General features: G+C 38.9%; 1 protein-coding gene across 1 annotated transcript in view; it reads right to left on the bottom strand.

The window, feature by feature from the left end:
* Window positions 1-17,820, bottom strand: part of CDK14 (cyclin dependent kinase 14) — a 1,122,917-nt gene that overhangs the window by 1,016,179 nt on the left and 88,918 nt on the right. The window contains exon 2 of the mRNA XM_053714025.1: window positions 14,328-14,359. Coding sequence (XP_053570000.1) covers window positions 14,328-14,359 — 32 coding nt within the window. The remainder of the gene's footprint in view (window positions 1-14,327; window positions 14,360-17,820) is intronic.

The following is a 17,820-nucleotide window of genomic DNA, read 5'->3' as shown; positions in this document are numbered from 1 at the left end:
TACCAGGAGATTTCCCGGTGGGCTGCAGCAGTTGGGGCTGGAACTCTACAATTTAAAGGGGGATTAATGGATGAAATTGGGTTGTAGGGTGCCTTTATAAAATCAATCTGGCATTTTTATTTAATGCAAAGTAATACAATTATACTAGAAATCTCTCCTAATGTTTATAGTGTCTGGTTTCATGTATTAATTTAATAATGGAGTGTACTTGACATTCTCTCTTACATCGCCTTGCTTGAATGCCTTATTTTAAACCTCAATAAAAAAATATTTAAAAAAAAATAAAAAAAATATTTTTTAAGGGTACAATACTTACCCTAATATGCTCTCTCTCTCTAGAGAGAGCGCTAACCTGATCCTCTTCTTGCCAAACCCCCAGCTGCACTAACAGTCTGTCCACAGCTGCATGGCTGATAACTCCCACACCTCTATAGGTGGATAGTTACACACTCACAAGCATATTGATATTTTTTTTTTAAAAATGTTAGCAGAGGAACATCCAATTTAAAACAAAAGAACAATGTGCTATTAAAATGCCTTCTTTTAGATACAACAAAGAACAAAAATACTTAAATCTCCTTTTTCATGTCCCTACATAAACAATTACATTTGAAGAAGATATCTCAGACGTTTTAAAAGCTTATGGCAGGCAACAACCAAGGCCAGAATGGGAATAAAAAACAACCTGGAACAATTTGAAGAGCAGCCTTATTTCTTGTTGAGTCTGTACAATGCACACCACCTGTTTTTCTCAAAGTGATTACTAGGATACTCCTTTTCTCAATATTTATTTAAGAATTCAATTATATAAGCTTGTAATAAAAAATACCAGATTGTTGTTACATAGGCACCCTACTACCCATGCGTATCCATGACTGTGTGATCTGGAGAAGATACTCAAAGCCGTGTGTTTGACTGGACACTAGAAACCATTGAAAGGGGATCCAAAAATGGTACATGGTCTAAAAAATAAAGCTTACAAAGAAATATTTTTTGACCTTAATATATATAGCTCAGAGGAAAAGAAAGGTGATATATCTGCATTGCTTCGAAAGCAGCACAAACCACAAAAATTGTTACTGGACAGTCCCTGCTGTTGCAGCGCACCGTCAAATTATTATTATTATTTATTTGTATAGCGCCGCAAAATTCCGTAGTGCTGGTTACAAAGATAGGGGTATACAATGACAAGGATTTGTAATAAAATACAAAACATAACAACTAAACAAATCTAGTACAGGAGGAAGAGGGCCCTGCTCCAGAGAGCTTACAGTCTATAGATTGAGGGTCCAGAGAAATAAGGTTTGGGGTAGCTTGTTACATGGATTGTAGTCGCAGCAGTGAGTCATGGAGTTCAAGAATTATTTTGGTTCTGATGAGAGATGGAGGAGAGATGGCAAGCCTCTCTGAATAGGTGGGTTTTCAAGGAGCGTCTGAAACTATACAAGGTTGGAGACAGTCTTATGGGGTGGGGTAGACAGTTCCAGAGGACAGAAGCAGCACGTGAAGTCTTGGAGGCGGGAGTGGAATGTAGAGATAATAGGAGTGGAGAGACGTAGGTCAAGGGTTGATCGAAGAGGACAGGTCGGAGAATATTTGGAGATGAGAGAGGAAATATAGTTGGGAGTGAGGCTGTTGAGTGCTTTATAGGTTAGGGTTAATACTTTATATTGTATTTTGGAGTGTATGGGGAGCCAGTGTAGAGACTGGCAGAGCGAAGCTGCTGATGTAGATCGGTGACTTAGGTGGATGAATCTTGTTGAAGCATTCATAATAGTTTGGAGGGAGGAGAGGTGGTGCTTGGGAAGGCCATTAAGAAGTAGATTGCAATAGTCAATGCGTGACAAAATGAGGGAATGAATTAGTATTTTCATAGTTTTCTAAGTAAGGAAGGGACGAATTCTGTAAATGTTGCATAGATGCACACAACAGGAATGTCAGGTGTCAGATGTCTGGAAGAGGGGGGAATAAGAAGCAGCTTAGTTTTGAACAGATTGAGTTGTAGGCAGTGTGAGGACATCCAAGTTGGAAATCTGGTTGAGTAAAGAGAGAGAGATATCAGGGGAGGAATGATAGATTTGGTTATCATCAGCATATAACTGGTACTGGAAGTCAAAAGAGGCTATAAGTTTGTCAAGGGAGGATGTATAGAGAGAGAAAAGCAAGGGACCCAAGACAGAGCCTTGTGGTTCTCCAACTTAGAGAGGCATAGGGTCAGAAGATGTGTTTTTTAAAGAAACTGAAAATGAGATATGAAGCAAACCAGGCAAATCTCCTGGTTCCCTGACAGGCCAATCCAGCCTGGGTAACAACTTAATAACATTATTATCTCTGAAACCAAAACTGCAACAACTATTTTTCTCATGTTTAATGTATGTGACATATTCTACAACACAAGCAAAACATTGTAGGCTTGATTACGAGTGGAGCGCTATCTTAACGTGTGCCGATAAAGGGGCACATTTGCACGTTTGTGGGTGCACGTTAAATAACCAGCCATTACAAGCGGCTAGTTAATGTTCCCATGAGCTTGCGGTTTCACTTTGCACTTAGTGCAATTAACCAGAGGTTAGACCTCTGGTTAAAAGTTAAAATATGCCCCAATTGCCCCCAATACAGAGTACAGTGCATTTACATGTGAATTAAGGATGAGCTTTTTTTTTTAAAAAAAACTGCACGAAGCAGTTATAAGGGGCTAAAGTTAAGGGATGTGGGGTATTAGAAAAAAACTGCAGCTAAAGTGCCTTTACATGGAGGTGAATGGGGGACTGTGTTTTCACTTTAAATGTATATGTATATGCTTACATACATATATATTTAATTAATGCTGCCCAAGGCTGTACGATTTGCCCCCTGCGCTAGGTGGTTTGCCATGTCTTTCGGTATTAGAACGAGACTTCCTTTGAAGCCTATGAAAGCGCTCTCTCGTGAACGCTAGGCTTCCAGGCAATGCGAACGGGAGCTCGCGTTCGCATTGCACCTCATTTGTAATACCAGAGCACATTTACGTTCACTGGTATTACTAAGTGTAGCGCAAATATTGTGCTCTCGTAAGCATAATATTGCGCTCCACTCGTAATCTAGCCCTGTGTTTTTTGCATCACTTTACAATAAAACTAACATAAAATCCCTATTACAATTCAAAGTCATTTAAACGAGAACATATTTTAAACTTTAATCCAGGCAATACAAAGGCACTGCAGTAGTTTTACCAAGAGTGATTATTCGTAATGATCTAGAAAATATCAGAAGCAGCAGTGCTTTCAGTAGATGTTTTAGTGAACAGTAAGCTTTTTAAGCTTATAATTATAGGTCTTTAAATAATAGTAATATTATCATGCGTTTGAAAAGCTCTACAAGGCTTTTTTTCTTAAGAAAAAAAGGCAAAAAAACAAAACACACTAATGTCTACTGGAATGTTTGTACATAAACCATTTAATAAGCATTTCTACATTAGATTAAACCAGAGCTTCTTAAACATTTTTCACCTGGGACTGCTTTTTACATTGAAACATTTTTCGTGACCCATATACATATACACACATACTTACATACACACACACAAATACATATACACACATACATACATACATACACACACACACAAATACATACATATACACAAGCACACACACACATACACACAAATACATATACACACATACATACATACACACACACAAACACACACACAAATACATACATATACACAAACACACACACACATACACACAAATAAATATACACATATACACACAAATACATACATATACACACACATGCACAAATACATACATAAACAAACACACATACCCACACATACATACACATACACACACGCACAAATACATGTATATATATATATATATATATATATATATATATACAAACACACACATACCCATGCATACTGTCATACACGCACACACATACATACATATACACACACGCACAAATACATATATATACACATACACAAATACATACATATACACACACACATACCCACACATACATACACACACACACAAATACATACATATACACACGCACATACATACATACAGTATCCCACAAAAGTGAGTACACCCCTCACATTTTTGTAAATATTTTATATCTTTTCATGTGACAACACTGAAGAAATGACACTTTGCTACAATGTAAAGTAGTGAGTGTACAGCCTGTATAACAGTGTAAATTTGGTGTCCCCTCAAAATAACTCAACACACAGCCATTAATGTCTAAACCATTGGCAACAAAAGTGAGTACACCCCTAAGTGGAAATGTCCAAATTGGGCCCAATTAGCCATTTTCCCTCCCCGGTGTCATGTGACTCGTTAGTGTTACAAGGTCTCAGGTTTGAATGGGAAGCAGGTGTGTTAAATTTGGTGTTATCGCTCTCACACTCTCTCATACTGGTCACTGGAAGTTCAACATGACACCTCATGGCAAAGAACTCTCTGAGGATCTGAAAAAAGAATTTCTGCTCTACATAAAGATAGTCTAGGCTATAAGAAGATTGCCAAGACCCTGAAACTGAGATGCAGCACGGTGTGCAAGATCATACAGCAGTTTCACAGGACAGGTTCCACTCAGAACAGACCTCACCATGGTCGACCAAAGAAGTTGAATGCACATGCTCAGCGTCATATCCAGAGGTTGTCTTTGGGAAATAGACATATGAGTACTGCCAGCATTGCTGCAGAGGTTGAAGGGGTGTGGGGGTCACCCTGTCAGTGCTCATACTATACACCGCACACTTCATCAAATTGGTCTGCATGGCTGTCATCCCAGAAGGAAGCCTCTTCTAAAGATGATGCACAAGAAAGTCCGCAAACAGTTTGCTGAAAGCAAGGAGACTAAGGACATGGATTATTGGAACCATGTCCTGTGGTCCGATGAGACTAAGATAAACTTATTTGGTTCAGATGGTGTCAAGCATGTGTCGCGGCAACCAGGTGAGGAGTAAAAGACAAGTGTGTCTGGGGATGTCATGGTCTGGGCCTGCATGAGTGCTGCCGGCACTGGGGAGCTACAGTTCATTGAGGGAACCATGAATGCCAACATGTACTGTGACATACTTAAGCAGATCATGATCCCCTTCCATTCTGAGACTGGGCCGCAGGGCAGTATTCCAACATGATAACGACCCCAAACACACCTTCAAGACGACCACTGCCTTGCTAAAGAAGCTGAGGGTAAAGGTGATGGGCTGGCCAAGCATGTCTCCAGACCTAAACCCTATTGAGCATCTGTGAGGCATCCTCAAATGGAATGTGGGAGAGCTCAAGGTCTCTAACATCCACCAGCTCTGTGATGTCATCATGGAGAAGTGGAAGAGGACTCCAGTGGCAACCTGTGAAGCTCTGGTGAACTCCATGCCCAAGAGGGTTAAGGTAGAGCTGGAAAATAATGGTGGCCACACAAAATATTGCCTCTTTAGGCCCAACTTGGACATTTCCACTTAGGGGTGTACTCACTTTTGTTGCCAACGGTTTAGACATTAATGGCTGTTTGTTGAGTTATTTTGAGGGGACAGCAAATTTACACTGTTATACAGGCTGTACACTCACTACTTTACATTGTAGCAAAGTGTAATTTCTTCAGTGTTGTATAATTGCTGTATATATATACAGATATATATCACTAGCGTTAAAATTTAACCTTTAATAGTGATCATTAAAAGAATTTAGGCGAAATAAGTTCACCAACAATTACCCCCTATATGTACCACCAAATTGGGAAACCACCAAACAACTAAAACTATATTGCTGTAAGCTGCTCTCCTGTAATCCTGGCCGATAACAGGAATCGTCGGCTTCAGGTGCCAGGAGCAGCTAAGAACAGTGCTCTAGGTTAAAAATTGGGTTCAATTCTGAACAAAATCGATACTCCAAAAAGAAGGGTGTTTGTTCACAAACGCATTTCGGCTCTCACATCTGTGCCTGAGCAATGGCGTGTATTGAGATCCACTTATTATTGGTTGAATATCGTAACCAACAAGGTTTAAAAAGGAGCGGGTAGAGGCACTCGTCTTGTCAATCTATATCCAAATAGTCACATTGAGAAGGACTGAGAGCCAAAACTCATTTGTGAACAAATACCCTTCTTTTTGGAGTATCGATTTTGTTTAGAATTGAACCCAATTTTTAACCTAGAGCGCTGTTCTTAGCTGCTCCTGGCACCTGAAGCCGACGATTCCTGTTATCGGCGAGGAATACAGGGGAGCAGCTTCCAGCAATCTAGTGTTAGTTGTTTGGTGGTTTCCCAATTTGGTGGTACATATAGGGGGTAATGGTTGGTGAACTTATTTCGCCAAAATTCTATTAATGATCACTATTAAAGGTTACATTTTAACGCTAGTGATATATATCTGTATATATATATATATACAGCAATCTCACAAATTCATACTTAGCTGGAATGTCCAGCATATTTAAAGTGAATGTAAATTTTGATGCTAAAGTGCATGGTTTTTATAACTTTGATTAAAAACAGGGGCACTTTAATTCATCAAAATTTACATTTTACTCCTGTTGTGACAAAAAACTTACCTTTTAAACTTCACAGCAGCTCCAGCTTCCTCCGGTCTCACAAGCCATTTCTGATGTCAGAAATGATTGATGTCAGGATAGGTAAAGTCCAGAGTAAGACCCAAATGCTAGAATGAAGGTAATAACACCCTAGCACAGTGAGTATATACCAGGACCTGACCCTGCGACAGCTATATTATAAAATACTCACAGAGATAGGCTGGAAGATGACACAGCAGGGTCAGGAGAAGAAACTTCAAGTAGATAGGGTTAATCACAGAGTTGTCTAGTAAGCAATGTCCGGCAACGTGTAATCAGGCAGGTAGAGGTTAACCAATAGAGTAATCCAACAAGCAATGTCCAGCAACGTGTAATCAGGCAGGTAGGGGTTGAGCAATAGAGTAATCCAACAAGCAATGTCCAGCAACGTGTAATCAGGCAGGTAGGGGTTAAGCAATAGAGTAATCCAACAAGCAAAGTCCAGCAACGTGTAATCAGGCAGGTAGGGGTTAAGCAATAGAGTAATCCAACAAGCAATGTCCAGCAACGTGTAATCAGGCAGGTAGGGGTTAAGCAATAGAGTAATCCAACAAGCAAAGTCCAGCAACGTGTAATCAGGCAGGTAGGGGTTAAGCAATAGAGTAATCCAACAAGCAATGTCCAGCAACGTGTAATCAGGCAGGTAGGGGTTAAGCAATAGAGTAATCCAACAAGCAAAGTCCAGCAACGTGTAATCAGGCAGGTAGGGGTTAAGCAAAAGAGTAATCCAACAAGCAAAGTCCAGCAACAAGGGATCAGGCAGATAGGGGTTCAGGATTCAGAATATACAATAAGCACAGGTTCAGAAATATGATATGAGATACTCACAAGCCAACGTGTGAAAAACAAACAGGCACCGGAGGAGAGAAGACGCCGGAATAAGAAGCCATTCTGACGTCAGAGGAGAGGGACGGCTTCAGTCAAGTTGCTAGGCAACGAAGTGTAGCGCAACAGCGCTGAAGAAATCCGGAAGGGAAAAGAGCGATCAGCTGAGCGATCGCGACAGTGCCCCCTCCTCAAGGACCCCTCCGAGGAGCACGAGCAGGCTTCGAAGGATTCCGAACGTGGAACTGTTTGATCAGGGCAGAGGCGCGGATATGAGAAGCAGGTTCCCAGGAACGTTCAGTAATGGGATAGCCCTTCCAATGAACCAAATAGTATAAACGATTACCTCGTAATTTGGAATCAAGAATATGACTGATCTCGAATTCTGAGGTACCATCCACAAGAAACGGAGAGGGAGTTTTCTGTCTGGTGGAAAACCGATTAGAGACTGCTGGTTTAAGAAGAGACACATGAAATACAGGATGAATCTTCAGGTTGTCTGGTAAAGCCACCTTGTAAGCAGTAGAACAAACCTTGGAAACAATTCTAAACGGTCCTATGTATTTAGGACCCAATTTAGCACAAGGTTGCTTAAGACGAATGAATCTGGTTGATATCCAAACTTTGTCTCCAGTGCGAAATGAAGGTGCCTTACGGCGTCTGCGATCAGCAAATCGCTTATACTTTAGAGAAGAGAGGAGAAGAATTTCCCGAATCTTCTTCCAGTGTTTACAGAGATTCTTCGCAGTTCGATCTGCTTCAGGAACACCAGAAACCCCAGAAGACATAGGAAAAGTTCTAGGCTCGAATCCATAAGCTGCCTTAAAGGGAGAAGTCTGTAAAGAAGAATTGAGACGAGAATTGAAAGCAAGTTCAGCCAAAGGAAGAAGTTGAGACCAATTGGAATGCTGATGGTTAATATAATGTCTGAGATAAGATTCAAGAGATTGGTTAACTCGTTCAGTTTGACCGTTGGATTGAGGATGATGGGCAGTAGATAGAGATATGGTAACTCCAAATTGTTTGCATAGAGATTTCCAAAATCTTGAGACAAATTGAACTCCTCGATCAGAAACAATGTCCAAAGGAAAACCATGTAATCTGGTGATATGGAGAATAAACAGGTCAGCGAGTTTCCGGGCAGATGGTAGGCCAGTTAAAGGAACAAAATGTGCTGTTTTGGAAAATCTGTCTACCACAACCCATATGGTCTTGTTTCCGGCAGAATTAGGAAGATCAGTAATAAAGTCCATGGAAACATGAGACCAGGGGTAATATGGAACCGGTAAAGGTTGTAAGAGTCCAAAAGGTAAACCAGAAGACTGTTTATTAGATGTACAGGAATTACAGGCTGCAACATAATCCTTGACATCTTTGTTCATAGAAGGCCACCAGACATGTTGTTTGAGTCTCCATAATGTATTACGTACTCCAGGATGTCCTGACAAAATATTATCATGAGCCCACCGAAGAAGTTTAAGGCGGTATTCTGCAGGTACAAACAAGATTCCAGGTGGTATGTTATAGGAGGAAGGAATGGAGGCTTGAGCAGACTGTAGAGCTTGAAAAGGAAAAGTAGACAACTGAGCTAGAACTTTAGCAGGCTGGAGAATGGGTTCAGAATCCAACAATGTAGAATCAGAAGTTTGAAATTGTCTGGATAAAGCATCCGCTTTACAGTTCTTAGAACCAGGAATATAAGAGAGGACAAAATTAAATCTGGAAAAGAACAGAGCCCAACGAGCTTGACGTGAATTGAGGCGTTTGGCAGTATGAAGATACAGAAGATTTTTATGATCAGTAAGTATAAGGAATGGCTGAACCGTGCCTTCAAGCAGATGTCTCCATTCTTCCAAGGCCATCTTAATCGCTAACAATTCTTTGTTACCGACGTCATAATTCAATTCTGAAGTATTAAACTTCTTGGAGAAGAACCCCACAGGAAGGATTTTGCTAGTGATGGGATTTCGTTGAGAGAGCACAGCCCCGGCAGCGATCAGAGAAGCATCTACTTCAACGATGAATTGGAGACTCGGAACTGGATGGCAAAGAACGGGGGCCGAAGTAAACGCAGATTTCAGAGTCTCAAAGGCCTGTAAGGCTTTATCAGACCAATGTTTGCAATCCTGACCCTTCTTAGTAAGAGCAGTAAGAGGTGCCGATATGTTAGCAAAGTCTTTTATAAATTTACGGTAGTAATTGGCAAACCCTAGAAACCTCTGAAGAGATTTTAGGGAAGTTGGTCTAGGCCAATCTATAATAGCCGACAGTTTGTCAGAATCCATCTCAAATCCAGACGGAGAAATGATGTAACCCAAAAAATGAATAGATTCTTGATGAAAAGAGCACTTTTCAAGCTTGGCAAATAGAGAATTTTCACGTAATCTCTGGAGTACTAGTTTAACGTGATGAACGTGATCCTGCAAAGTCCGAGAATAAATCAAAATATCATCAAGATAGATAATGACGAATTGATTAAGATAGTCTCTGAATATTTCATTAACAAAATGCTGAAAAACAGCAGGGGCATTGCATAACCCAAAAGGCATAACTAAATATTCATAGTGTCCAAATCTTGTGTTGAAGGCTGTTTTCCACTCATCCCCTTTTCGAATCCTGACCAAATTGTATGCCCCACGAAGATCCAATTTGGTAAAAATGGAAGCACCCTGGAGACGATCAAACAATTCAGGAATGAGAGGAAGGGGATAACAATTCTTGATAGTTATCTGATTAAGAGCACGATAGTCAATGCAAGGACGTAGACCTCCATCTTTCTTTTCAACAAAGAAGAAACCTGCTCCTACCGGAGAGGAAGAAGGGCGAATAAACCCTCGGGCCAAATTATCCTTGATGTAGTCTTCGAGAGAAACATTTTCTTGACAGGAAAGTGGGTATGTTTTACCCTTTGGAAGAGGTGCACCAGGTAATAAATCAATGGGACAATCAAAGTCCCGATGTGGAGGTAATACTTCAGCATCCTTCTTAGAAAAGACATCACAAAAAGAATGGTATTGTACAGGCAAAGAATCAGGGATGTCCAAAACTGCCACAACAGTACTAGAAGGTTTGGGAGAATTCTGTAAACATTTTTGGAAACAAGAGGATCCCCAGGTAACAAGTTCCCCTTTTGACCAGGAGAAAACCGGATTATGAAGTTGTAGCCATGGAAGTCCCAAAATTAAAGGAAACTGAGGAGAAGAGATGATGTCAAAACAGATGGACTCCGAATGAAGTACTCCTACAGACATCTGAAGTGGTATAGTAGAATATTGAATGATTCCTGAACCTAAAGGTTGACCACTGACAGTAGTGACCTTAATTACTTGGTTCTTGGAAAGCAAAGGAATCCGAAGGGAATTAACAAAATCCGAATCCATAAACATTCCAGCAGCTCCAGAATCTATGAGTGCTTGAGCCTGAAACTTGGTGTTGCCAAAACGGAAGGTGACTGGAACAAACAGCTTGGGATTGAGGGTAGGAAAGGATTTTTGGCTTAACTCAGTCCCTCTTTCTGGAGTTAAGCCCTGGCTTTTACTGGACGGGTTGGACAATCTTTTAACATATGTCCCTTAATACCACAATATAGACATAGTCCAAGATTACGCCTTCTGAGACGTTCAGCTTCAGATAATTTAATTGCACCAACCTCCATGGGTTCACTAGATTCAGAGATAGAAGAATTCGGAGCAAGAAGGTTAGGCGAACGAGACAAAGGACGGAAATTGGATTTTAAAAAGGATCTTCTGTTACGGTCACGTTCATGGAGACGCTCAGAGTAACGAGCATCTAACTTGATACATAGATTGATGAGTTCTTCTAGAGAATCAGGAAGATCTCTATAAACTAGTTCGTCTTTTAAACGATCACAAAGACCTTTACGAAATGCTGCACGCAGGGCCCCATGATTCCACATAGTTTCAGCAGCTAAAGTCCGAAATTCTATAGCGTATTGTGCTACAGAAAGAGAACCCTGCCTTAAATCTAAAAGTCCTGCTTCGGCAGCTGCAGACCTTCCAGGTTTATCGAACACGGAAGAAAATATGGATACAAAAGTGTCAATATCATGAAGCAAAGGATCATCCTTTTCCAACAATGGAGAAACCCAAGCCAAGGCTTTACCTTTCATAAGAGAAATCAAAAAGGTGATCTTGGAAGAAGAGGAAACAAACATCAGAGGATTATTTCTGAAATGTAGGCGGCACTGATTAAGGAATCCTCGACAGTCATCCGGGTTGCCATCATATTTATCAGGTAGCGGAATTCTGGGTACTAACTGTTCAGCAGGATGTGGCGGATTATATGTAGGATTAGAACTGGCCGCAGGAACAACAGGAGTTACAGGGACTTGTGAAGGCGGAGTGAGGTTATGCAAAAGAGCAGTAATTTGATCCAATTTAGAGTCCAACGATTGCAGGTGTGCGGAGTGGGTGCCAAGTAGCTGTCCTTGTAGAGCCACAGCTCTGGATAACTCACCAGGGTCCATTTTATGGCCTGTTTGTAATGTCAGGATAGGTAAAGTCCAGAGTAAGACCCAAATGCTAGAATGAAGGTAATAACACCCTAGCACAGTGAGTATATACCAGGACCTGACCCTGCGACAGCTATAGTATAAAATACTCACAGAGATAGGCTGGAAGATGACACAGCAGGGTCAGGAGAAGAAACTTCAAGTAGATAGGGTTAATCAAGAGAGTTGTCTAGTAAGCAATGTCCGGCAACGTGTAATCAGGCAGGTAGAGGTTAACCAATAGAGTAATCCAACAAGCAATGTCCAGCAACGTGTAATCAGGCAGGTAGGGGTTGAGCAATAGAGTAATCCAACAAGCAATGTCCAGCAACGTGTAATCAGGCAGGTAGGGGTTAAGCAATAGAGTAATCCAACAAGCAAAGTCCAGCAACGTGTAATCAGGCAGGTAGGGGTTAAGCAATAGAGTAATCCAACAAGCAATGTCCAGCAACGTGTAATCAGGCAGGTAGGGGTTAAGCAATAGAGTAATCCAACAAGCAAAGTCCAGCAACGTGTAATCAGGCAGGTAGGGGTTAAGCAATAGAGTAATCCAACAAGCAATGTCCAGCAACGTGTAATCAGGCAGGTAGGGGTTAAGCAATAGAGTAATCCAACAAGCAAAGTCCAGCAACGTGTAATCAGGCAGGTAGGGGTTAAGCAAAAGAGTAATCCAACAAGCAAAGTCCAGCAACAAGGGATCAGGCAGATAGGGGTTCAGGATTCAGAATATACGATAAGCACAGGTTCAGAAATATGATATGAGATACTCACAAGCCAACGTGTGAAAAACAAACAGGCACCGGAGGAGAGAAGACGCCGGAATAAGAAGCCATTCTGACGTCAGAGGAGAGGGACGGCTTCAGTCAAGTTGCTAGGCAACGAAGTGTAGCGCAACAGCGCTGAAGAAATCCGGAAGGGAAAAGAGCGATCAGCTGAGCGATCGCGACAATTGATAGGTCATCCTCCAATCACAGCTTCCCCCCCGGGGTTTCAGTGTCTGATTCACTGCTGTGATTGGAGGAAGCTGGATGCCTCATTTTAGACCCAGGAAGAGGCTTTGAAACGGGTGGAGGAAGCTGGAGCTGCTGTGAAGATTAAAAGGTAAGTTTTTAATTGAAGTTTTAAAAAACGGGCACTTTAGCATCAAAATTTACATTCACTTCACAATTGTTACTGATTACTTAGTTGCATGTCAGCAGCATAAGTTGTTAGGAAAGAGTGCTATTTGACCCCTTCTTTTTCTATATCTTCCCCTTCCTATTATTAATTGTATACTTAAAGGGACAGCACCGAGGGTTTTATAACCCTCTATTTCATTTATTTGTTACTATTACATATTTCTTCAGTGTTGTCACATGAAAAGATATCATAAAATATTTACAAAAATGTGAGGGATGTACTCAGTTTTGTGGGATACTGTATATACACACACAAATATACACATACACACACAAATGCATACATATATACACACACACACACATACACACATACATACATATACACACACATACATACACACACACAAATACATACATATATACAAGCATACACACACACACAAATATATACATACACACGCATACACACATAACACACACACATACATACATACATAAATACATACACACACATCGCACACACACATACACAAACACACACACATACACAATTGCAAGCACATTCACACACAAATACACACACACACACACACACACATACATACAAAACATATACATACACATAGCCAAGATGTCCTATGAAATTAATAAAAATAATTGTATCTGCATTAATTTTCCTTTATGAACAAGTTTATGTGAAGAGCTGAAGACATTCAGATAAACAAAAAGTACATTTAAAGAACAAGCAGAGCTTAACAGCAACCTCCTAATTCCTTTCTGCCTTTGGTTAGTAATTGTAACTTAGCCTGCTGTTGTACCAGGGAACCCTTACGCTCTCCTGTCTCCTTGTGCACTTTACATTATCAATTCTTGTGGGGACCCATAAACATTTTTTAGTGACCCCATGAAGGTCAAAAAGAAAAAACAGACGGCTACTGAGCTACAGAGGAAAAAAAAGATTTTTTATTCCAATAAAAAGTATGTTTGGACAAAGGCAAAAAATAAGACACAACAAACCAAGGAGGGAGACAGCAGTCTTACATGTTTCGCGCACACTTGCGCTTAATCATAGAAGCTTCCGCTTTATGGACTGGCTCCACACACCCTTTTTTCTGAGCGGGTCTGCTCCATTGCCCTCCACTTACCCGACGGACGGTTTCTGCAGCAGCACTCTTTTTGCTATACCCCATGAAGGTCCCAGTCCCAGTTTAGAAGCACAGGATTATCCTCATAATTAAAAAGATCAATGCATCGTTTTTTCTTCATTGCATATTTTAAAGTATTATATTAAATTCTTACCTCATCAATTGTGTTTTCATCTTTCTTCAGAGCTGAAAAAAAAAATTGTTTAGTTAGTCTTCAATGTTCAAGGTAGAATGAAACATATACTTTTATTGGGGTTAAACAGTATCTGTTGCATGGCTTGTCATGAATACAAAATGATTGTTCTGGCCTATGACATGTTGAAAAATGGTTGTCTGGGCTGGTCATGGGTTAAAGAAAACATATATATATATATATTGGGCATCCTATTTAACCCTTTAATAATCCCCTCTAACTAAAACCTGCTTAGAAGCTGGAACAAGGAAGATATTTTCTCAAATAAAAAAAAATAAAAAATGAAGAGCAATGATCTTTAAATCCTATTCTTCAACAAGTATTGTAATAGACAAAGGCATCTTGAGGAATTTTATATTTCATAAGGTGAATACTTTTAGGAAATAATTTGTCTGTGAAAAAAATGCCTGTCTTTATGGATGAAGACCTATTCAGGATGTTTATTTTGCTTAAAGGAACAAAACTATAAAAATTCAACTTTTATGATTCATATAAAGTATGCAATTTGGAGCAACTTTTTAATTTATTTCTATTATCAAATGTATTGTTCTTTTAGTATCCTTTGCTGAAGAGGATACCCAGGTAGGCTCATGGGCACGAATGCACTGCTGAAAGCTAGTGATGGATTGTTAGTTGTACATATGCATCTTGGCATTGGCTAACCAGATATGCTCCCCTATCTCCCAGTAGAGTAGTGCATTGTTGCTCCTTCAATAAGGGATACCAAGAGAACAAAGCAAATTTAATAAAAGAAGCAAATTGGAAAGTTGTTTAAAATTGCATTCTCTAGCTAAATCATTAAAGATTAATTTTGACTTCATGGTGCCTTTGAGTTGTGCAGTTTTGAAAAACATACTTTTATGAAGTTAAATCAAGACTGTGGTGTAGTTTGGCCTTGTAGCCAAGGTAATACTGATTTTGTGTTACACACACACACAAAATCATTTTCTGTTCTTTGTAGTTTTTTGTCAGTATTGCCTTTAAAATGATGAATATATGTATTTAATTGTTATCGGAATATTCAGGAGAAGTTGATCTAGGGCCTTTATATATAAAAAAAAAATATTTACTTGCTGCTTAAAATAAGCAACACAGGTAAAAATCCTGAAATGCAGAATAATTCTAAAATCCAAACTTTTTATTCATATTTAAAAAAGAAAAAAAATATTAAAAACTAAGTCACAATCTTCTCTGCCTGAAACTTTGTTTTTGGGTTTTTTTTTGTGATCTGAAATGCAAATATAAATACTCATCTATATTTACTTAAAGCAACCATTACTATAATTACAATACTGCACTATCTTTCTGATGGTACTATGTATACAAAAGTAATACAAAAATGATATAGAACTGCCTTTAGGTTGCATGTATAAGCTGCATTATGACATGTACATATTGTCTAAATGGCATGCTACACTGCTTATACTTGGTCCCATTTTACAGATGCAAATATACAAATATTCCAAAATACAAACTATTCCAAAATACAAGGATTTCCTATCTGTATATAGGTTCCCTATGTACATGTAAAGCTACACCAAGGGGTCAATTTATCAAAGCGTCAATCTCAGTGCATTCGCCGGCGTCAATACACTCGCCAAACATCGCTGACGCAGATCTGAATGCGATACCCTTATTTATCAAAAAAGCTGTCAAAAACATGCGCGTCACGTACGGTGCGAAGAGCATGGGACTGCTGTTAACTATCAGTCATCGATGTTGTGGTTATTCGGGTTTTTCCCAACTTTATTTATACCATTTCATTACTGTCCATGAACAAGCACATTTCTCTAAAGCTAATCTTTTATTTTTAAAATGTTAATGCCCAAGAAATAGCTACATTCATACCTCAATAAACAATATCTCATAGAAAGTTATTTGTTATACAAAAAAATCTGTTATATGATACTTTGACATAAATTAATGTGTATTTGTATTTCTAGAAGTCATGATATGCTTTTATCTCATTTTTTTTTATAAATTATTATTAAAGCTAGAATTTGTACATATACCTTTGCACATACTTGTGTGTATATATATATATATATATATATATATGTGTGTGTGTGTGTGCGTGTTATGTCCGAAATATTTAGCAAACATATTTGCATGTCCCTAAATTTCGGGTTTTTTTTGTTCTAAACAATGTTGTCTTTCATATATCTGTGTTTATTTATACCACTATATGTATATAGTGTAAATGTATTATTATTCTGAGCAGAAATAATTGCAAATATAACATGTAATCAGGGTATTATATGTATTTATTTGGAATCAATGGGTATTTTAAGAGCTGGGCCAGTTTTCTCTCTGTACCTGTGTAACCCCTCCTGATTGCAATCTAGTTTGAAAAACCACCCCTTCACAGGTGTTATAAAATGGGCTGGCATATAAGATGGCATTCATTTCTTACTGAAAAATAAATTCAAGAGAAGGAATAAATACACTGAAAATAGCATGACAGTAAAGAGGTGATTTTAATGTCTGCTGTATCTTAATCATAACAGTTTAATGTTAGGTGGGCTATCCCTTTGAGCTTTGATTATATTGAATCAAACATCAATTCGAATTTTAAAATCCTTGCCTAAAATATTACACTGTGTGTCCTTATGTCAGCATTAATGTTTATCTTTAATTCTAAAATTACATATACACACTTTCAAAGTATAATACACAACAAATGGCACTTACAAGTTCTGATGTATCGAGAATTTTGATTTGTTAGTGATAGTTTAAAATGTATGTATGTATTTGAATCAGATTGGCTGATGTCATAAATCATGTGATTATGCATATTCCAATCAAAAGTGGTTGAAAAATTCACTAGTGTGTGGGTTTGCGTCATAATTGTTGGGAAAAGTGTTGAGTCAAAACTGGTGCGAAGTGGAGAGTGTGAATTGTATTACATGGCTTAAACTTGGTGCACATAGATATTTCCCAAAAAATAAAAAGGAAGTTAGCTATATTATGTTGTGTATTTATTTCATTTTTATCTCTATATCTATTAGTGCGACAAGTTTGGGGCAAAACTTTTCAAAAAATTTGTAGAAATAACATTGTGCCCTTGCTTTGTAATGAGAGACAAAGTTGTAGCATAATCCATCAGTAGTAATGTATTTTTCATTTTTATCCCTATATCTACTAGTGCACCAAATGTAGAGCGATAATATTGTTTGATTTAGAAAGGGTATACAATTTTAATATAGTTTCTAATTTACTTTTATTATGTAATATACTTCATTCTCTTGCAGCATCAAACATAAGCTTTCTGTGTTTTCAGACTCCCATTGAGTTCTATGGCATCCGTGACCTCAAGGGTGGCGGATTGAAAACTAGGTACGCTGTGTCTGAATACACGCGAGCGTACCTGTTAAATGTTTGATAAATTAAGAAAAGGGTCAAATAGAGTTGAATCTGAATTCAAAACATCTGTAATGATGCAAGCATCGATCTG

This window comes from Bombina bombina, chromosome 5 (genome assembly GCF_027579735.1).
Source record: "Bombina bombina isolate aBomBom1 chromosome 5, aBomBom1.pri, whole genome shotgun sequence".
NCBI lineage: Eukaryota > Metazoa > Chordata > Amphibia > Anura > Bombinatoridae > Bombina > Bombina bombina.
The sequence above is the reverse complement of the archived record's forward strand: the minus strand, read 5'-3'. Positions and strand labels throughout refer to the sequence as shown.